Below are 22,933 nucleotides of genomic sequence, written 5' to 3'. Positions count from 1 at the left end.
TTGAATTTGTTGATTTAATCGTATGGACGTAGATAACCTAGCATTTTTTTATTGTAAAAGCAGCGTTTATACTTATCGCACATTTTTTTAACATTATAAATGCTTAAGTGACATTAAATTTTTACCGTGTGGCCCTTAAGGACTTTCGTCGGTTGCCGTTCGTTAGTCTATTATTTATATCCTTTGTCCATTATAACCACTCTCTATGTCTATCAATTAATTCCCATAATCATCCCGCCGATCAAACTCATTTTAGCCTAGTGAGCAGCTGAGGGCTGTGATAAGGTAATATTATGTAAGTAATCTCTCCATAAGTATTTTCTGATTTATTGATAGTGCTTTGATTATATCGAATATTCTTTTTTGATAATTTATCAGAAGTTCTAATCGAGTTATGAGGGACCTCCTCCGATAATTTGATACTGTGTTGTCACATCAGTGACGATGTTACTATTTTTTTGCGACCAATCACGAGCCTCCAACTGGGAGGAATCTAAACAGAGCCACTCCAACTATAAAAGGCGGTTCCAGTGCACTCGTTTGTACGTTGTGATGAGTCGGTTTGAGTAGAACATACTTGGTGGACAGTGTGGTGTGGCGTACAGGTGGTGCAGCTATCCTTTTTGCAGAGATTTCTTGGGGAAATTGTGGATCTTGTTCCTGGTTTATTTATTTTTAACGTCATAGTCAACCAAAAAAAAATGATTTTGAACGGATCTTAGCTTTACAGAACAACAGCCTATGTCTCTTCTGACTCTTCCAGTTCTGAATTCATAGAGAAGTTGGAGATATGGAATTAAGGATGTGGCAAACAAGGGAGGTAAAGGAGTAAATATAACTAACGATCGACACTCATTTCTGGTTTATTTATTTTTAATGTCATAGTCAACAAAAAAAATTATTTTGAACGGATCTCAGCTCTAATGAACAACGACCACAGCCTACGTCTCATCTGACTCTTTCATTTCTGCTTTCATAGTGTAGTGGAGATGTGGAATTAAGAATGTGGCAAACAAGGGAGGTAAAGGAGTAAATATAACGATCAACAACGGCAAGAAAGGTAAAAACTATGTTCTACATGTGAAATGTGAGTTTTATCCATGATATTTCTTAATTTACTGGGTCTGATCCAGATGATCTGTCATATTCCGAGCAAGTGAGTGAGTCATCAAATATTTAAGGAGTTGGTTTTTTTCGGAGATATGTTGATAAACAAAGTAGGTGAATAAACGTTGAGTTCGCCAGTATAATAATCACACAATTACTTGCGAGCATTCTGGTTTTTTTTTTATTCAAGTTCACAGCAGACGCGTTTTGTCCCTCACATGGGGCTTCTTCGGAGCCGACATTGTAAATAACACTAAAACACTAAAAAGCACTTAAAAAAATCCAACGATAGGCCCGCGATAAGGTGTACCTGATTTGCACCTTAATGTAAAAATTAAGTGAAAGATAAACAATAATAAGATTTTGCGACTGTCATTTTCTCCGAAGTGTGGTAGCTGAAAAGTGACCGAATCAGGAAAGGACCTGGAACATCTAAAATTATTAAGGCCTTCAAATTTTTAAGATTGGGCCTAGCTCGCTTGCTAGCGCAAAGGACCAAACTCAACCAGGACTCCTTTGAGGCAAGCATCGGCTGCTGCCCATTCTGTTTGTGAGACAAAAGAGATATGGAGGGATCCTATTGGTGGAAGCGGGTGGTTACAAAAGACAAAGGAGGCAGGTAATAGACAAAGTAACGGCAACCCACGAGGGACCCGATAGTTAGTCCATCATTTTCTCCCTTAGTCTATAGGAACCACCAATTTCAACCAATAGGATGGATCCATACTGCCTATGTTTTCTTTGTCTATCGTTTTGTCTATCAATTTCAATAATCGGCCCGCTGCGGACTCATGATTGAAATTGGAGACGAAGAAGACACCAACCATGAAGACCATGCAAGTAGTAGTAAGGAACTCTCCGAGCAACTATATTAACTCCCCGGAGCTCGGATTGCATAGCAGGCTAATTGAAGGCGTTTTGAGAGACGCTCGCGTGTTCCGCACGCTTTCAGAGACATGATCCCATTTTTACGGTCCTCTCTGCAGGCCGCGTTGGTGTAGGGTTTTAATGGTTCTCCGTTTCTGATTGTTCTGCGGGCTGATTATTGAAACTGATAGACAAAGTGCTCGACAAAGAAGACAAATGGAAAATAGAGCGACCTATTGATTGGGACAGGTAGTTATTAGAGAATAGGGTCTCGCGTGGGTTACCGTCATAGTAAGTCTCTACTTACCTTTTTCATCAATGGACCACTAGACAAGGTACGAATTTTAGCACTCTGTTACATGTTTCTTAACCAAAATTTTACGTAAAACATGATGCGCACAACGAAAATTACCGAAATCAACTCCTTAAGAAGATATTTAATGATTCTTAGTGTGTGAATTCAAATCACCCGCTTATGAAAACTCAATGCTCTACGTGAATCACATCGCGCGCTAAACGTTATCATGACAGTCTCTGCGATGTAAAAATCTGGCGACTTCAATCTTGACGTTTTGGCTCAGCTGTAGCAAATTGCTTATAGTTTGAACAACACATGGTGGGAAATGAACATTGCTCAATTGAGAAGCTTGCTGAAACCGTTGTAGTGCGCGATTTGACTCAGGTAGAGCTTTGAGTTTTTTGTGAGCGGGCAGTTCAAATTCCTCGTGAACAATGTGAAATAAAAACGTTAATGTCTTCGTTAAAAGCTGGTTTCAGTAATTTTTGTTGTAAGAATCGTGTTCTACGTAAAATTTTGGTTAAGAAACATGTATCAGAATGCTCAAATTCGTACCTTGTCTAGTGGTCCATTGCAACCACCCGCTCTCACCAATAGGACAGCTCCATTTTCTTTTCGTCTTCCTCATCTATCACTATGTCCATAAATCTCATTAATTATTCCGCTGAAGACTCGAGGATCGAGAGTTGAAATTTTTACGATGTACCTGTGTGCTAAATTCCATTGATTTCTAGATTTGCGCATGAATCTCATCATTGTTTCAGGTTTTAAATGTCGGCCGAATTGATTAAAGAGTCAAAATCTCATATATGTTGCAATTTCCCGAAGTCAGCAAATTCTAGAAATGTCTCTTTCGCAGAATTGTCATGAGGGCAAATATGTATGAAGGGGAGAAGCAACATAGCGGTAGGTCCGTGCATGAGTGTGCTTTTTTCGAAGTAGGAGCCAATGTTTTCGTGGCCGATGTACAGCTGATTATCGAATTTGATAGGCAAATCGATAGACCAAGAAACAAAGGAACAATTGTGTGCTCATACGGCGTTCTTCTTTAGCACGGCTGAATTGGTTGCAAAGACGAAGCGTATATGATCGATTATCGATATTTCCCTATTGAAACTGCGGTAAAGAATCGATTATAAAGGTGTGCGAACACCCTGTTTATCGATATTTTTCCATATGGCAGAAAATAAATAAATGGCAGATATTAAATGGCAGATCAATCGGTATATCGCAAAGCACGCCATGCCACTGAGGTTTAAAAGGGCGGAGCTTATAGACTAAGGAGGTAAATGATAGAAACGGCGTTCTTCAGATATTTCGACATATCCGTACTATTCTCTATATGAGTACTCTATATATAATTAGCCTGCGACGGATCTGTAGTATTCATTTAGTATGAAAACTTACAAAGCATGATAAAACGTGGAATACAAACCGAGTAAGAACTCGACGAGGACCATTTTTGAGAGCAAATTTTCCCGGAGTTTTGGGTAATAAACGCTCGGTGTGATGACTCTCTCTCGTGTGCTGCCGTGCTGAGGAAAAACGCCGTATGAACGTGCGGGAGTTGCCAAATTTCCCCGAATGAAACACGTTTTGCTTAGAAGAGTTATGCATATTTTTTCTTTCAATTTTCACATGATTTACATGAAATTGCAGACAAAATTGTCTAAAAATTAGAAGAATAATAGGAACAACTATCCCAATAAATTCGTACTTAATCGAAGCATATTTGGCAACGCCTGAAGGTTCAAAAGGCGTTCTTCCTTAGGACGGCAGTATGTTTCTGCCTCGTCAGCCGGGTGTCGAGGGGGAGAGGGGAGGGGAGGGGGAGGGGAGGGGAGGGGAGGGGAGGGGGAGGGGTGAAGGGGGGAGGGCCGGTTGATGACCACGGTCATAACGACAACTCCTGGCCTCTTAATCACCTCGTAAAACAACAAAACTCCCACTAACTTGATAACACAGTGATGCGAATTATTTAAAAAACGAGACGCATCAGAGAGAGAGAGAGAGCATCTATTTGTTTGAAGAGGAGGAATAATAGAACATCGGTTCCTGAATAATCTCAACGAGAAATAAGGAATTTAACATAAATATGTATATGATAAACGAGTAAATGTAATTTTAGAGGCAGCATCTGAATAGTCTTGATTTTTTTTTTTTTTTTTTTTTTAGTTCTACCGGGAGAAAAAGTGGCGAATCTTCTCGAAGATATGACAGTTTAAGCATTTTACTCCACTGGCTGTGTTATACATAGTCAGGGATTTCGACTCTCATCTGTTTCGCACTACCACCCCAACATGGGGTGGGTTTCGGCCAGATGATTGTCTAGATGGTTAAACTATCATATGTTGGTTTGGCTCTGAATTAGAAAGTTGCCCTGATCAGGAGCTGGCTAAGGAGATCGGGGACCGAGGTCGAGCCGACCAACTAAACCAAACTCACGGCTGCATATCTGCCCGAATAATGCCGGAATTGCAGCCAGAGAAAAATCCCCCAACAGGGATGTGAGGTGTTATTTAAGGTTATTTTATGTTTTAGCGTCTTGATAATGTACGTTTGGATTAGATTCCAATTTTCTTGAGAACTGAGCATAGTTTGTATCACATTATTTGGTGAGATTTCTAAATTGAGTTGCGATTCTAATTCTTTTTTGTTCCCTTCAATATGTGTGCAGCCGAAGAAAGTGTGCTTCGGAGTATCCGGGGCAGACAGGCATAGGGGGCACAGAGGGGACACAAGGGGAAACAAGTTTAAATCTGAACAAATACGAATTAAAAGAGCCGTGTCCAGAGAAGAATTGAGACAGGTAGAAATCGACGTCCCCATGAGTTCTTTCCATCCATGGCAGTAATGAGGGAAGTAGTTTGTGTAGCCATTTATCTTTGTTTTGAAGTCCTTCTTCTATCCATTTCTCATTCCAGCGCCTGTTGATGTCAGTTTCGATTTCCAGTCTATCTTCCTGTTTCTTTATTGTTCTTAGCTTCTTTTCAATTAACAATTCCGTTGGTGGTATGTCTGTAATTACATTGAGGACATTATTGCTGACAGTTTTATATGCGCAACTAAGGCTTCTTTTAAGAGGTATAATGGTGGTTGTAATTAGATTTATGTTCTTTCTGTTGCAGGAATTCGCCCATATTTCAATACCATACCAGATGATTGAGAGGATAGCATGTATGATCAGTTTCCGTTTGAGGAAGGTCGGTCTATCTACGTTGGGCATAATTGATTTAAAATGGTTGGTCACTAATTTTGTTTTTTCACAAACGATTTTGAGATGGTGTGACATATTGAGACCCTTGTTGAGATTATAACCAAGGTATAGTCTTGAATTTGCAATGCAAATCTTGCAAATCTTGCAATTTGATTGTGCTTATATTTTACCTATTTATCAACAAATGGAACGTTCAAACGCGGGAGGAATGGTATTTTAAGGATAAAACGCACACACGTTTAGAGTTTTTCAAATTATTTTCTTATGATTTATGACTGCTAATGCCTTGACTTGTATTCATCGGTTTTGATTTTACAAGCATAGTACTTTTGTAAACATTAATTTGATGGTGGGTATGTTGCCGAAGAGCTAAAAATCACTTTTTAGGACACTTTTTTTAACACCTACCTACCATCCCACCTATAAAATTTATCAATCGCTACTACATGTATGTTACAAATTAATGATAAAAATTAATGTTAAATTTACATGAAGTCCCTTATAATTTGAAATAGTTAGCTTCAATTGTGTTCGATGATTAGTTTAATAATGTTCAAGTATCGCATTGGTACATTATTGACGAAACCCAAAATTTTGACAGGTGATGCGTTACCCATTACCTAAGTTATGAATGATGAACAAAAAGTGTCATGATAATTAATATACTCCCGCCATTAGAAAATGACAATCGCAAACGCTTATGTTTCAGGTTTACGGTATGGTTGGAGGAGATCGGAGAGATTCGAAGTTTAAAAGAAAATCTGAATGTGTGGGCCGAAAGAGCTTTTACGAATTTAAATTAATTAATTTAAGAAAAAACTTTGGATTTTTAAGAACGTGACTTGAAGTTGATGGGATTACGCCGCACCACAGTATGGTTAAAGGAAATCGTTGGCAGAACCTGATAGGTAATGGGTAAGTGTTTTGTTATAGAAATAGATAGTTTAGCTATTTTCTGAATTCATCATTCTTTTTTTTCACCTTTTTACCAGTATTACTTTACATCTGTCATCAATCTTTACATCTGTGGGATACGGAATAACGTAAGGCGCACGACCAGCAACTATTTTAACTCTCCGGAGCTCGGGTTGCATAACCGATGAATAGCAGGTACTTAATCATACAGGAGGTAACAAAAATCATGAAAAGGATAAGACTAAGGGCAAGCTACGATTTTTATACTTATTAAAACAGCATAGCCTTGGAATGGAAAGGGGGAGATGAGTTTCGAAAATAAGCCATGTCCATTCGAAAAACTACTCCTGACAGAAAAGATATTTTTGTTTTCATGTAATTATACCAATATTTTTGCAAAAATTACTTTATTTTTTTTTTAAACCGCAGAAAAGTGGAGTCAGTTTTGTAATGAGATGTTCCTGTTTCAAAATGAAATCTTCTTGACGACACACTCAAGAATGTTTCTGCCTAAATCAAGTCTCTTCTTTCTCTAATAAAATTAAAAAATTATGCTAAACGTTATAAAATACGAATGCTAGTACTTAGTGAGTTTTTTGGACCACCGCTCTCTTTTTGCGCCAAGGTGTCTTGATTTATTTTGCGAGGAAAGCTCTGTACTCTTAGAGGATGCCTGTCATTATTGATACGTTGGAGCGCCTTCATGTCGTATGATACTGTGCAACACTCTGTCGCGAAACAGTTGCTTAAAGCGCCGTGGCACTCCACCTTGCGGGGCGAGCAACCAGGCAATGCGTGAAGTATTCCTGTTAGGTTTGTAGGCGCCAGCGCGCGTATAGCGCTAGCAGCACGCCGCTAAATGACCCGTTAAGTGGGATTTCCTGGTCAGAAAATCGAATGGAAAGGGGGAGATGAGTTTCGAAAATAAGCCATGTCTGTGCGAGAAACTATTCCTAACAGGAGAGATATTTTTGTTTTCATGTAATTACATAGATAGTTTGGCTATTTTCTGGGTTTCTCATCTTTACTTTCTTTCTCTTTTTTACCTTTTTACCAGTATTATTTCTCGCTTTTCTACAAATTTTCAACAACAACAATCAATAACATGCATGTATCATCCTCATTTATTCGACGTTTTTGTTGCACAATCATTAAAAACACTTCAAAGTGTACCCAGATAAATATTTTGCAGTTTACCACAGTTTTTGGGACCGTGAGGGGGGACTCCGTTAAACGGTACGTAATTATTAAAAGGGGTTCCGGGGTTGCGTCACCAGGGAGTGCAAATTGCGTTACGTTGTGTAAGCTCCCTTAGGGTATGGCTAATCAGATATCTGGTGGCATTTACCACACTTTTGATGAATGTGGTTAGAGTTACAGTATTTGCTACCGTAGAGTGCGCTGATGATTACCATACTAATGTCACTGTGCCTCAAACCATCTTTATGGGCGCACACTCCACATGGAGTTTTTCAGCGGTTTTGCTTGGTTTCTGCACCATTGATACAATAGTGCATTCTCGCAATACCTCACGGGTTCCTTTCCACTTCTTGCTTGGCGGGAAAATTCGATTTTGTCAATGGTCCTGGTACCATTTATAGTGGCCGTCTTTGATTAAACTTTGTGGAATCGTTGTGACTCAAGCTAACTCAATGCATTGCGAATATTTTTATCTACATTGAGTACCTCAATTTATGGTTTAGAGTGTCATTTATGATGTTGGAGAAATTTGAAAATTTCGATAGTCAACTCGGATAGGCTGATCATATCGGATTCATGCGGGTTGTTGTCAAGTGTAGCGCTGCAGTCATTCCAGTGAATGCGAATTTCCTATAATTAGATGAACTACATTTTGCAGTTGGGAACAAAAGTTTCTGGCTCGTCAGTATAAACACGTATGTCTTTAAGGATACTAATGGTCAATACGTTGTTTTCAGACAGTATGTCAGAGTTTTTAGCCAACGTGCGTTAAATTGAGCATTAGGCTGATATCTCACTACAGAAGAACACATTGTCTTTAGTCTGAGCCAGAAATTATAGTTCCATATTGCAAAATGTAATTCAGTTTAGGTTTGCTAAACCAATCGCTGAACTCTTGGTTTATGAGTCATTATCAGGCGAATATGAAAGTTGAACGCTGAATGTAACTTTCACACTTCAGGGAAGATAATAACAACTCATTAAAATGTAAAATCTTGCCTCTCATGCTTCCTGCTTTTTTATATTATTGCCCATGGAAAATACATTTTGAACCACACAAGTCCATTCTCTACACTATTATCACAAAAATTCTCACAAACTTCTCTATATATTAACATAGTGTTACAACAAAATAATAAAAGCAAAATAGAACTATCATATACAACTTTTAAGAGAAAGTTAAAAGTGCAGTTTTTAAAAGTATCAACGTGTTGTTAGCAAACATGACAAATCTTTGATTTCCTGAACTGATTATATGAAGTTCAACCCGATAGATGACGGAATTTAAGTATAGTGGTTGCCATTTCAGCCTAACTTTACCTATGCATAAATGAACTAACGGAGAGGCACGACTCATTATGTCCACTTTCATATTTAACACAGGCTCACCCAAACTGAATGCCCGTCAAACTTCTATATTTTCAAAAACCTCCATGGGGTATCATTATTAGTACAATTATGCGAATATTTTTAGATTACTTTCTAAACTGGAAATTATGTGACCTCCAGTTTTACAACGTTGAAGAAACATTGTAGTTAATATCTTTTTTATGCTCATTCAAACCAAAGTCATCAAGCGTGTGAGGCAAGATTTTTCATTTTAATTATCTATTAATATAAACAAGCGAAATACGCTCTATGTTAAAGAATATGAAAAATATACGATTTATGATAACAGTCTAGAGTTTTTCAAATGTGTTGTCGCTGCATCCGATCCACTGGATTTTTCAGAGGCAGTTTTGAAAAGAGAAAAATTGCTTCCTCGCTACACGTGAGTGTTGAAGTTAGGACGCACAAAGTAATTATAGCGACCACTTTATCGCTGACTACGTTAATGGTATCCAGGGCGGGGCGCAAGGCGGTCGAAGGGAGCAAGGGTGTGTGTGCGAGGGGGGGGGGGGGGGGGTCACGACTCTCGTAAAAAGAGGACGTTAATAAACCGTTTACTTTGAGGATGAACTAATCGCGGATAGGTTGCGGGCTCGGACGCAGTGTTAAGTGCCGGTTAACAGTATTCGCTCGCTATAAAAAACGACGAATGTTACACATCGATGCAAGCTGTGGCGAATTATACCGGGTACTTGAGCCCCGCACACAAGCATACAACCGCGATAAAGAAGAACGCCGTATGAACATTCAAGAGTTCCAGGGTGTCTACAATTCCGGAATTTCCGGGAATCCCGGAAACAGCACTGATTTTTTAAGGGCGGTCCGTAAGTACTGAAAAAGTGCGGAAATTCCGCAAGAAGGTCCGGATTTTTTTCACCTCTTATCATTTTTGTCGCAACTAGGGCGAGATATTCAAATTTTTGAAATTTTTCGAATTTCATCAATTGAAAGGTACTGAAAAAGTACTGAATTTTTCCGTTGAGGAGGTACTGAATTTCTCGAGAATGTACTGTAAAAGTACTGATTTTCGGCCAGCCTGTTTTGGTAGACACCTTGCAAGTTGCCAAATTTCCTTTGCTAAAATGTGTATTTTTTTGGAAAGTTATGAATATTTTTCCTTTAAATTTTCATGATCTTCAGGTAAAATCGCGAACAAAATGCCATCGAGAACATGTATGTTCCAGTGCATGTGTCAACAAATCCACAGAACGGACGATTCCTCCAGGTTAAATCTCCGTAAGTATAGGGCGGAAAAATTCCTATCTTAGAAATGCACTTTATCGATCGAGGTTATCGAATTATCGATTAGATATCGAAGTAATAATCGATCCGCAGCTCTCGAAGAGAACCTGACTCAACCGGAGTCTGTGAAGTGTTGGCGGTTGGTGGAGAGTTCATTCGGCGAGGTCGGATGTGGGAGCTCGAGATAGGGAGCAGGGGGTTGGTGTAGGGGGGTAGTTGGGGGGAGGGGGGATAGGTGGGTGGGGGGGCAAAGGGATGGTTCCGGTCTCGGGTGCAACTTCCGATGGCCCTCCAAGTTCGTACTTCGCCCTTGCAGTGTTTTCTCTCCATTTAAATGTATGTAAAATAATCGATTCTTCTCGAGCCAGCTTTTTTTCACCTGAAATCGATATATTTAATGGATTTAAATGGTGGAAAAACAATGTTGCCAACTTGCAAAATTGCCTCTGTACACGGAAAAATCCCGAGCGTTTCATTAAGAATTTTAAGGCTAATTTTTAATATTTCACTACTTTGAACTCATTGTCAGCCGAAGCTGGATTTTCTCGATACCAATGACCAACGTGCAAAACCACACATCTTCATTGTGATTTTCCAAAATTCCCGCTCCTATTTTATTCTCTCAGGAAGAAACCAACCAACTTCATAGATTTAATCCTACACAGAATATTCTTCTAACAGAGAGGGAACGTCAAAGAAGTTATCAAAAAATTATGTTGCATATTTTTAAAAAGAAACAATAAAGTATGACGGGAAGTGTATAACGACACAAATGGAGATATGTGGTTTTGGACTTCGGCCATCGATATTCGATTTCTTTCCTCAGTAATGAGCTCATCGAAAGATTTAAGCAAACTCTTATTTTTTCACCGGCTCTCGTACTTAAATTAAACAATGCGCTATTGGAAGCAGGACATAAACTTGGCTTAATTTTGTTTTAAACGAACCGGTATTTTAGTCGAAAATGACATCGTGTTCGACGTCATGACCAAACAACTTGTTTGGTATGGTCATGTCAATAGGATGACGGAAGAGAGGCTGCCAAAAAAGATGCTTGATTGGGTTCCTCCTGGGAGGAGACGTAGGGGACGCCCAGTGAGAGGTTGGCGACAGGGGGTGTTAAATGAGATAAGAGATTGTCAACTCCCTGATGACCTGTGGGAAGACCGAGCTTTGTGGCGATTAGGCGTCGCACAGCGCCAAAGAGCGCTATAAAAGCGACTCATATATATATATTTTTGGCTCATTTTGTGACAAAATTTGTGTCAATAGTGTCACCACGCAGATGTTCATAAATACATTTTTTTTTTGTCAAGCAAAAGTTTATTCAACGAATTTACAGGTTTACAAGAAAATTATGATGCGTATATCTAATTACTTAATTGTCTAGGTGGCTAATATGATAGATATAAGTTATATTAGTAATGGTAGCAGAAAATATGTGAATATAGTTGAGATAAAGGAATAATTAAGGTAATAGATAATAGTTAAGATAAGGGTATAAGCTTAATAGTAAAGTCAAGAGTTCACTTCGCGAGACACGCCGGAATTACCATCTGGTATATCTTCGGCTGAGGGAGGGGGTGGGGGGTTGGGTAAAGGTTGGTTTTGATAGAGAGGGGACTTCGTTGTTAAAATGTCTTTTACATATTTTTGAATTAGGTTCCAGTTTGTGGGATTCTTTAGGATAGCTGTTTGAAAATTTTTGGGAGTAAGAGTGGTATCAAGTTCTAAGTCTAGCATACGCTTTTTGTTGATGAATCGAGAGCAAGAGAAAAAGATGTGTTCCGGCGTGTCCCGCTCAGTAATACACAATTTACAATTATTGGAGTCCGTCTTTTTGAATCGAAATAAATACGAACCAAATATACCATGTCCTGTAAAGAGCTGCGTCAACCAGAAATATGGATATCCATAGTTCCGCCTAAGCCATGATTCTGGGTCCGGGATCAGTTGCTTGCACCAGGAATCTCCTGGATTGTTCCTCCAACGATCACACCATTCATTTAAGATATCGTCATGGATCTCCACAAAGTTCTCATTTTTAAGGGATCTTCTAAACTTTTCTTCCATTAGTAGATCTGTTGGAGGAATTCCGGTCAGGATTTCGAGACAATTGGCCGACGCAGTCCTATATGCCATACATAATGCCCTCTTAAAAGGTCGTAATGTCTTGGTGATTTCTTTCAAATTGTATTTTAGACTAAGAGCAGGAGAGTCACCCCAGGCCGCAATTCAATAAAAAATCACGGAGAAGACAGCCTGGAAGATCATCATCCTGCGTTTGTGCTGGGAACCGAAACAGTTGGGCATGATGGAGCGGAGAGCATTTATCGTCCTTTTTGCCTTGCAGCAGACCGTACGGATGTGCTGGGACATCCTCAGACCCTTGTCCAGGTAAAGTTCATAAATACATAACGTGCTTTGCAACGCATCGATTGATCTGCCGTTTAAATCTATGAAAAAGGATCGATAAACATATATATGTGTTCACGACGAAGACTGAAATAATATATTCTTTACCATAGCTTCAAACAGAGGCGCGGCCCTGGTAAAAATTGGCGATCGGAGCTGCGTTTCAAAATACCATAGGAGTTCTTATAGCCGACTAGAGAAGGCTATTGAAAATCATATAGCTGACTGTAGAAAGCGGAGCAAAACATATAGCCGGGCTAAACGAAGCTATAAAAAAGTAAACGGTCGGGCTATAGTTCCTATCGCCGGGCTTTACACTTTATCGCCATTGGCTATAAAAGGCTATCAGAAATTGTGTAGAAATTCGTGTGCTTTGGAAATCATTTAGTTTGATACGGAACGTACAACCTTAATATTTACAAAACACACATTATATTTTCCTTTAAAACATATATTTTTTCATCGATTAAAATTAGAATACAAAGTGCATACAGAGTGAGCAAACATTTCAAAATCATGAGTTGGAAAACGCTGACTCCGCAAGATTAAATACCAGAGCCTAACACAAAGCGGAGCGGCGACGCACTAGCGCCTACAAACCTAACAGGGATACTTCACGCATTGCGCAATGCGTGAAGTATCCCTGTTAGGTTTGTAGGCGCCAATGCGCGTTTCGCGCTCCCTGCCCGCCCGCCGCCGCGCCGCAGCGTGCCACGGCGTCTGAAGCAACTGTTTCACACCTGAGGTATTGCACAGTATCATAAGAAATTGAGGGCGCTCCAACATATTAAGAATGACAGGCATCCTTCAAAAGTACGGAACATTCCTCGCAAAATAAATCAAGCTACTACGGCACAAAAAGAGAGCGGTGGTCCAAAAACTAACTAAGTCCTAGTATCCGTATTTAATAACGTTTAGCATAACCTTTATCGCCTGGCTGTTGCTTAGTCGCCATCGGCTATAAAAGGCTAAAAGGAATTGTACAGCCGGCTACAGAAGCTATTGGAAATCTTACAGCCGGCTTTAGGTCTATGGTACTTTGGAATACAGATTCTACTGCCAATTTTTACCACGGGGATCCAGCGATTTGCGAACACCGGATTCTCTCCATTCAAACCTATGTTAAATAATCGATTTTTGTCAGAACACCTGGCCCTTTCAATAATCGATACATTTCCATAGGTTTAAATGGAGAAAAACGCAAATTGCTAATTTGCTGGATTTGCCGATGGCTTCAAATGGGGAAATATCGATAATCGATCATTCACGCCTCGCTACTGTTTAACATCCTAGTCATAGAGCGAAGTGAGGGATTCCAATCGGCTCAGCCTTTGTAAAAAAAGTGGCAGTATAAGAAAAAAAAGATAATCTGATTTACGGACACTGTCCGAACATGTTTTTCCAGATTTGCCAAGGTATTCATTACTTTACTGATTTATTTATCCCTTCCCCCCTCCCATCCTCGAATCCGAAAGAGCGTCGCGCAAGGGGGATGGTAGGGGGAGGGGGGGTTGCGGACGCACGGGTTATACTTTCATTATGAATGCTGTTTTTAATTCGTTTAAAAGTCGGCTCTTCGATTATTCAACGGAGTCCCAGCGGGACCGTTCAATTTCATCTTGGGCACTTGCAAAAGTTTGTCAAAAGAGCGTAACTGCACTCTGAGATGAGCTCTTCTGTCCGTATAATCCCAGACCTCTCAGGGCTCGATAGGAAATGGAGTTACGAGCTTTCATATTGTCAGGAAGGGAGTTGGTCAGGGCCTGGCGGATCGAGCTCAATCGTCCTCCCTCCGGCACATCGTGTGACCAGTAGCATGGCGTGTTTTGCGATAAATCGATTGTTATGCCATTTAAACCTACGGGAAAGGATCGATAAACAGGGTGTTCGCAGCGAACACATTAATAATCGATTCTTTACCATAAGTTTAAATGGCATAACAATCGATACATCGCAATTCACGCCACGCCACTGCGTGTGACGTGTTTCCGACGGAGGGTTCGGACGATGATGTTGAATTCGTCGTCACTGGGCGAAAAGGATTTATCTACGAGGGAAGATTTGAAATACAACGTCAATAGGACTCCATTTGGACGTATTTCTATCAAACAGATTTGTGTGCAGGTGAGAAATATGGGGTGTGCTCGTCAGCTCTCTGGCCGTAAGCGTAAGACTGAATGAGAATAATAAAGCGCCGGTGACGTCAACGGAAATGGATGCCGCCGTAGAGTGCTTTAACTGGACTGCATTTTGCAATTTGGAACTATGAATTCTGGCCCGGTTAAAAAAAACGAATTTGTCATTAGTTTCCCTGTGCACATAAGTGTTTTTTCAAATGAGCCAGAATTCATAGTTCCAAATTGCAAAATGCAGTCCAGCTATGAGCCCTGTCCACAACGCTCTCATGCAATGCCGTTCATATATCCCGCATTCAGTTGGCATATAGTTCTGTTTGCTGAATTTAAAATCCCGCTTTTCCAGTTCCTCTAAAGGAATCATGCCCACTTTTACATTGTTTCATATGCAGCTTTCTAGAGCACACCCCATATTTCTCACCTGCACATAGTTCTGTTTAATAGAAATACGTCCATTTGGCAAATAGGACCTACTATTTCTGACGCGTCTGCAAAAGGACCTACCTGCACGTGGGAAGGAAAAGGCCACCAATCTTGGAGGACACGCCTCCCAGCCCCCCCCCCCCCCCCCCCCTACATCGACAGCGCAAGTCCGCAATCGCATTTCTCGTTTGCGGTGTCTGAGAATCTCCACCTCTATGTTATTTTCTTAAGGTGATTCGATGGACGCCATATTTTGTGTCAGAACGGCATGCGATATATCGCATAGATTGGTTCTATTTTTTCAGCTACTCGTCATTTTTCTCCAATTTTGAGATCGCAATTCTGTTGTCAGGAGACTAAAGCACTCACTTACCAATTTTAACAAAGAAATTCAACGTTATAAAGGCGTGGTTTTTTTCAGAGAGAAAACATCGCATTCGATACTGATATCGAAACTGGACTCGAATGCGACATTTTCCCTCTGAAAAAACCACGCCTTTATTACGTTGAATTTCTTTGTTAAAATTGGTGAGTGCTTTAGTCTCCTGACAACAGAATTGCGATCTCAAAATTGGAGAAAAATGACGAGTAGCTGAAAAAATGGAACCAATCTATGCGATATATCGCATGCCGTTCTGACACAAAATATGGCGTCCATCGAATCACCTTAAAGGAGAAAAAATTGACATCATTCCTTGAAGTTTATGCACCTTTTTTCTCGCACGGAGAGGAAAAATCACAGCAGTTTTATAGAAATGCCGTTGAGTAGTTTTCTGTCTGGAAAATAAAATATGACAGGAAGTCTGCGACGTCGTAAACCGAGTTATGTGAGTACCGACGTATGCCGTCGATATAGCTACGGTCGTGTCGTCAACGTGATTCTAATCAATATTAAATAATGACGGTTTGGACATTGAAATATTTTAAAATCTCAGGAATGGTATTTATTCCGTCCGAAAAAGATACCTTCATATTTAATAAGTATCTTTTGGCGTGGCGCAACGGCGCACGGTGGATCGAGTCAATAGGAGAGGTCGGACAAAATTTCGAAACTTTGAACGCGTATAACTTCGTTTATACACAACTTTGAGGTTTTACAAGTGTTTCTGTTGGTGTCCTCATAGAATTTTCTAAAATTTCCTCTTAAAACGTGACGAAATAATTATCAAACTTTGCAGTTTTAGTTAAAAATTTCATATCCGACCCCTCTGATTGACTCGATCCACTGTGTGGCGCACGCCAAGGTGAAACGGTATTTTTGCGTGCATGTTCACTCAGATCGATTAACAATGCAAGAGAATGTTTTTCGTTTTTGCAGAAACGCTGGATGTGATGGATTTCTGTTGTACGGATGCAACTCAATCAAAAGAAGTTTCTAGAATTTTTTTTTAGAAGTTCTAGTTTTCTAGAAGTTTTTTATTTTTCTAGAATTTCAATCTGATGCGATTCTCCCCGAGGTCTTGAATCAGCTGCCCGCTTTAATAGATCAAGAGCGACCTAGGTGGAATGGTGTTTTATAAACGTCATTTGGGTTGTCTACACGTTCGCCAGCCAGGCCAAGAGAAACAATGAAAAGTTGCAACGTGCCAGAAGAAATGAGTGGGTAAAGGATGGACGAAAAGTCTTTCTCGGGGCTTTAGAAGAAACTTCGATAGAGTTAATACTACGTAGTCCTCTATTCTTTCAATAAAGAAAAGAAAAAAAAAGAAAAAGAAACGTTGCGTGACGCGCGACATGTGGAGGTTCAAAACATAATGTTACCTGCTTAGGAGTGATGAGGAAAAAATAAATATTCAAAAAAAATTGTTGACATGCTTGAAAATTTTCTCCAAGGAACATTCGATTTTCTGGATTGATAATTAATTTCAGAAAAGGGGAGTGGAAAAATACTCTTCTATCGTCAAAAACGAGAGACTGCATTTGACAGAATAGAAAGAAAAGATAGACAAAAATTGTGAAGATAGAAAATTGAAAAGATAGAGTATGACCAGAACCACCAAGCTGATCATTCTACCCGCCGGGATCTGATTGTGTCTTCAGACTTGGAAAATCACGCATCCCAGAGGCTGACCTGTGAGGAGCACACCGAGTTCATCTCGCAAAAAGCAGGGAAAGACGTCAAAATCCATTTTGCCGTCCGGAACTTTTTTTTTTTACCGTTTTTTACCCTGGTTATTGGTGGAAATCAAAGATCGATCAATTTTACTCCTTAAAGATTTTTTTTTTTATTGTTTATTTGTCAACTAAACAGAGCTACCAACTGGTTACAATCATCAATGTCATCACTCCTTAAAGATTGCAAGTTTCATTGGGTCGGAATATAGTTTAGAATACAGATACATTAATCTACCAAAGCAAGAAGAAGAAGAAAAATAAACAGGAAAAAAAAAATATGACGGATGCTCATCTTTCGGAATGGGATATTTGAAGGGCTAAAATGGAATGCGTGGTCACGGTGACTTTGGTCTCAGATGGAAGGACTGGGAAAGACGGCTATAGCCCACGCTATACAGACTGGTTGACGTCGAGGGTGGTAAGACGAGAAGTCTATGCGTGATTGGCTGGCTGTTCCATACGAAAGGAGTCTGACTTGGAATTGGTTTTTGCTGACTTCGGTCTCAGTTGGAAGGACCAGGGAGAGACGGGCAGTCCACGCTATACAGACTGGCTGACGTCAAAAGAGGTGAGACGAGAAGTCTATGTGTGATTGGCTGGCTGTTCCATACGAAAGGAGTCTGACTTGGAATCGGTTTTTGCTGACTTTGGTTTCAGTTGGAAGGATTGAGATAGCCATGTTGTGTAGACTGGTTGATGTCAAGGGTAGTGAGACGGGAAGTCACCGTGTCAAGGAGTCTTACTTGCAGGTGAAAGAGGGCCACACACGGAGTCAATTCGCATCACTGGAGGAGCAGTTGCTAAGATATAGTTGACAAAATTCTGTGAAATTCACCCACAAAGTATAAATCCAAGTATAGTATATAAGTAAGTATCCAGTATCCAAGGCCTGCATTGTCTAATGCGAACTGCTCATTGATGAGCTGAACAGCCTGCATCTTCGATTCTTGGCTCAGCGTGTTCGGGGCCAGGGAAATGGGCAATTCTGTCGATATTTTTGAGGGAGATGCTGACAATTCATCCTTCGAATTCATAATAGCTTTCAGGATGACTTGTGGTCGCTGAATCTCAGGTGGTGTAGATTGGGAAGCTTGTATTGTTGCAGCTGAGGAGCCAACAGAAGGGTCAGACATATTGCCAACAGAAGGGTCAGACATATTGAAGAATGCTGCAATCGACAACTGATTACTAATCGAAGGAAGAAGATTATCAGCTTCAATTGGGTACTTTCTACCCTCTTGCACCTCTCTTGGAAATTCCTTGATGTAGTCAACCGGATCTGAAAGGATACGGCTACGGTCTGAAAATAAGCCTTCTAATATACTTCCTGACCTACCGTTCTTTACTGTGCGAAGTAGATCTTCTCGGCTTCCAATTATTTGGACTTGAGCTACTAATCGAGATGTCTTGAGCACAAAATCTGTGTGTAATATGAAGTCAGATAACCGTTTCGCTTGATCTACAGTAGGTGCGAAGAGGGAACTCCCGACACTATTGATATCAGCAAGAGCACTTGTGATCTCTGGATCGTAAGGTGGTTGGATGAGAGTTACGTCCTGTCTAGATATCTCTTCTTCTGAATCACTATCCAAGTATTCTTTTATTTCAGTTATCTGAGATTGTCTTCTCTTACTGGATAAGAATTTTTTGTTGAACGTCATGTAGAACATACAGAAAAATCATCATATTTGTAAACTTAATTTGTGATGGGCAATGGGGGGAAATCTGGGATGTTGTGGAAAGAAAATATAAGTCTGGAAATATGGTAGAAAAAAATGTAATGTGCAGGAAAATATGGACAACGGTGGACAAAAATCAAAGAAAAAAAATCAGGAGAATAACGATCAGGAATGATCAGGGAAAAGTATATAAAAATGGTGAAATCAGGAGCAATCGGAGCAAAAATCAAAAAAAAAAATCTGTGTCCTCTGAGAGTCGCGGCGAGAGTGCCGTGGCCTCCTCTTTCGGGGAGGCCCCGGACTCCTATCGTCTCTTTTGCCATTTTCGCCGGACAACCCCCAAAGTTGGCCATTGGTTGCCCTAGGTCGGGGAGAGGGATGCTGCGGCACGGCGTTGCAACTCCGGGATCGCTGAGGTCGTGGACCAGGCAGGTTGGCCCTTGGCTGACCGGCTGATTTGGGGCCCCCGCAAAGGCGCGGTTTTCGATTGGTCAGTTTGGGCTGACTCGTGTGGGCCCCGTAGCTCGAAAGAGCCTAAAAGCCTCTTTGGGCCCCCCGTGGTTTTGGAAGCGAGGATGCACGGTGCAGCGGGACAGTGATAACGGCCCATAAAAACTCGGGCGGCTGTGAGAGGAATTTGGGGTGGTTTGGCCGATGGGCGAGTGACCACCTGTCTCTCTCACTCTCATGTCCTGATCATGCTGCAGGCATCCTCGCCGCTCTTGGTATGTGCTTTCCCGTGTTGCAAAGGCCATATCATCCCACATGGCCTGCCGAAATAGAGTGGGAGAGCGAAAATTAGGAAACTGAAGTAATATCTTTAAACATTGAGAAACTGATTTGATCTGAGGGTCTTATGTTTGGACCGCGTTAAACAGAAAGGAACCAAGCCACATCAGCTATTGCCAAATTTAATTGGGCAATTTGAGTTTTTACATGAAAACGGTTGTGCGAATTTGTGTGCAAATTTCAGTCAATTTTCTGCATAGTAAGAAGCGAATTCCTAAAATTTTCAAAGGAATCCGCACGAACGTTCTCTCATAAAAAATTAAATTGCCTAATGGGCCTGTTGCAAACTTTTGCTAGAGCAAAACTAAGAGTTGTATCCTGCAGATAATGCCTCAAAAATCACGATGAGCGCATCGGCAAAGTCTGAAATGCACTCATAACTTCACAATCTGCATAAGAAATTTGCGGTTTTTTGAGCTTCCCGCTTCGAAAACGATACTACGGTACAGGTGAACATTTTGTTAGAGGAGTCGTTCCATTGGCGACAATGGGCCTGTTGCAAACTTTTGCTAGAGCAGAATGAAGAGTTGTTTCCTATAGATAATGCCTCAAAAATCACGATGAGCGCATCGGCAAAGTCTGAAATGCACTCATAACTTCACAATCTGCGTAAGAAATTTGCGTTATTTTGAGCTTCCCGCTTCAAAAACGATACTACTGCACAGGTGAACATTTTGTTAGAGGAGTCGCTCCATCGTCGGCAATATTCATCATGGCCGACGCTTGCGCAGTTCCTCGCGTAATTCGAGGAGAGTTCAAGGTCAATTAAGGCGGGCGAGGAAAATATGAACGTAAACACGCCGATTGTTATATGGTTTAATCCTGTTCAAGTGTTATCTCGTCCCATCACACGTGTTTTGGCGGACTGGCGTCGGCCATGATGAGTATTGTCGCCAATGGAACGACTCCTCTAACAAAATGTTTACCTGTACCGTAGTATCGTTTTCGAAGCGGGAAGCTCAAAAAACCGCAAATTTCTTACGCAGATTGTGAAGTTATGAGTGCATTTCAGACTTTGCCGATGCGCTCATCGTGATTTTTGAGGCATTATCTGTAGGAAACAACTCTTAGTTTTGCTCTAGCAAAAGTTTGCAACAGGCCCATACTCATCATGGCCGACGCCAGTCCGCCAAAACACGTGTGATGGGACGAGATAACACCCGAACAGGATTAAACCATAATATAACAATCGGCGTGTTCACGTTCATATTTTCCTCGCCCGCCTTAACTGACCTTGGACTCTCCTCGAATTACGCGAGGAACTTCGCAAGCGTCGGCCATGGCCATGATGAATATTACCGACGATGGAGCGACTCCTCTAACAAAATGTTCACCTGTGCAGTAGTATCGTTTTTGAAGCGGGAAGCTCAAAATAACGCAAATTTCTTACGCAGATTGTGAAGTTATGAGTGCATTTCAGACTTTGCCGATGCGCTCATCGTGATTTTTGAGGCATTATCTGTAGGAAACAACTCTTCATTCTGCTCTAGCAAAAGTTTGCAACAGGCCCATTAAATTTGGCAATAGCTGATGTGGCTTGGTTCCTTTCGGTTAAACGCGGTTCATTTGATAATAAAGAAAATTTACAAATATGTTTTCATTTATCACAATTTATTTTGTTAAAATTTTTTCCATGAAAAATAATGGCAAGTTGTTATTTGAAATTTGGAAAAGAAGCGGGGTTGTGGATTAGATGAAATAAAACAAGAAACGATTCACCAAGAGAAGCGCAGTCGAGTCGATGTGAGGGTTGAGACAAGCCAAGACCAAGACCTGGAGTGAGTTTGAAGTCTTCGATCCGATTGGGCCGAGGCTCCCGGCGAGATTCAATTGTTAACAAAAAAAAATAAAAGAGAAAAAAAAGAATAAAAGAGAAAGAAAGAGAAAGAAAAGAGAAAACCGAAAGACATGCCATTAAGGTGTGCAGGTTGGAATGTATAACGATAAAAATGCACTGTGAGTTATGTGAGATTGCATCATGATTACATGTTGGAATGTTAATGGGCGTTCGACCTGCAACAGAGATTACGCGACAAGAAATGAATGAACGCTCATAAGGGTGATTAATAAGATTGATAAAAAGATATGAGGAATAAAAAAAAGGAAAGTGGGCATAAGTAAAAAATTATGGAAAAATATGAGAAAAAAGAGAGAGGGGGAGGGATACCTTGCAACGGATAACTATACAAATTATAGACTTGATTGGAGCAAGTACAATGATGTAATGATGTAATGATGTTCTTGAAACTGAAATGGTAGAACTAGAATCAGAAAGCACATGAGAAATTATGCTGGTTTTCGGCGGTTTTTGGCGAAAATTTTAACAAACATTTTTCACAATTTTCTGCAGATAGGAATAAATTATTTACCGTGTTTAAGTTGAAAGTTGAGGTTTTTTAATTTTTAGGAGTTTATTGTGAACTTCTCCGAAAAACAGAATTGTACACATTGTTAATATATTGAAATAAAGGTGAAATTGCAAACAACCGGGTAGTTTACATCATTTATACAATAGTATTTAAGGTGATTCGATGGACGCCATATTTTGTGTCAGAACGGCATGCGATAAATCGCATCAATTGGTTCCATTTTGCAGCTACTCGTCATTTTTCTCCAATTTTGAGATCGCAATTCTGTTGTCAGGAGACTAAAGCACTCACTTACCAATTTTAACAAAGAAATTCAACGTAATAAAGGCGCGTTTTTTTTTTAGAGAGAGAAAACCATGCCTTTATTACGTTGAATTTCTTTGTAAAAATTGGTAAGTGAGTGCTTCAGTCTCCTGACAACAGAATTGCAATCTCAAAATTGGAGAAAAATGACGAGTAGCTGCAAAATTGGAACCAATTGATGCGATATATCGCATGCCGTTCTGCGGCACAAAATATGGCGTCCATCGAATCACCTTAATGTCAACTTATACCTATTGGCTCAGACCTCGGGGCCCGCCGACTCCCAAGGTTTTACCCTCTTGAGGCGTCTCAATTCAGAGGAATTGTCCAATAACAGTACTGCCGTGCTAAGGAAGAACGCCGCATGAACATTCGAGAGTTACCAAATTTCCTTTGACAAGGCTTGATTTGAACAACACCATTTTTTCTGTAAGTGAATAAGGTGTTGTGTTCGATATCTTTTAATCACT

At 40.3% G+C, this 22,933-nt stretch overlaps 2 protein-coding genes across 6 annotated transcripts; one reads left to right on the top strand and one right to left on the bottom strand.

The window, feature by feature from the left end:
- The first annotated feature begins 432 nt into the window (after positions 1–432).
- LOC109038515 (uncharacterized) lies at positions 433–22,277 on the top strand. 5 transcript variants are annotated; one of them, XR_011899993.1, is made up of 7 exons: positions 434–1,060; positions 3,037–3,178; positions 5,401–5,513; positions 6,199–6,397; positions 10,134–10,229; positions 12,438–12,632; positions 16,527–22,277. XR_011899993.1 is itself a non-coding variant. In XM_072301206.1 (4 exons), the coding sequence occupies exons 2-4, from the start codon at positions 3,155–3,157 to the stop codon at positions 6,290–6,292; spliced, it is 231 nt and encodes a 76-aa protein (XP_072157307.1). In that variant the 5' UTR covers positions 433–820; positions 3,037–3,154; the 3' UTR covers positions 6,293–6,402. The 5 variants fall into 5 exon arrangements, 3 of the variants coding, with proteins under 3 accessions (XP_072157307.1, XP_072157306.1, XP_072157305.1); XR_011899994.1 differs by lacking the exon at positions 10,134–10,229; XM_072301206.1 differs by lacking the exons at positions 10,134–10,229; positions 12,438–12,632; positions 16,527–22,277 and having other exon boundaries at positions 433–820; positions 6,199–6,402.
- LOC140224806 (uncharacterized) lies at positions 11,754–12,377 on the bottom strand. Its single transcript, XM_072301497.1, has one exon. The coding sequence runs from the start codon at positions 12,375–12,377 to the stop codon at positions 11,754–11,756; it is 624 nt and encodes a 207-aa protein (XP_072157598.1).
- Positions 22,278–22,933: the final 656 nt, after the last annotated feature.

The sequence above is a fragment of the Bemisia tabaci genome, chromosome 6, assembly GCF_918797505.1.
Source record: "Bemisia tabaci chromosome 6, PGI_BMITA_v3".
NCBI lineage: Eukaryota > Metazoa > Arthropoda > Insecta > Hemiptera > Aleyrodidae > Bemisia > Bemisia tabaci.
Note: the sequence above shows the minus strand (reverse complement) of the source record. Positions and strands in the feature narration are given on the sequence as shown.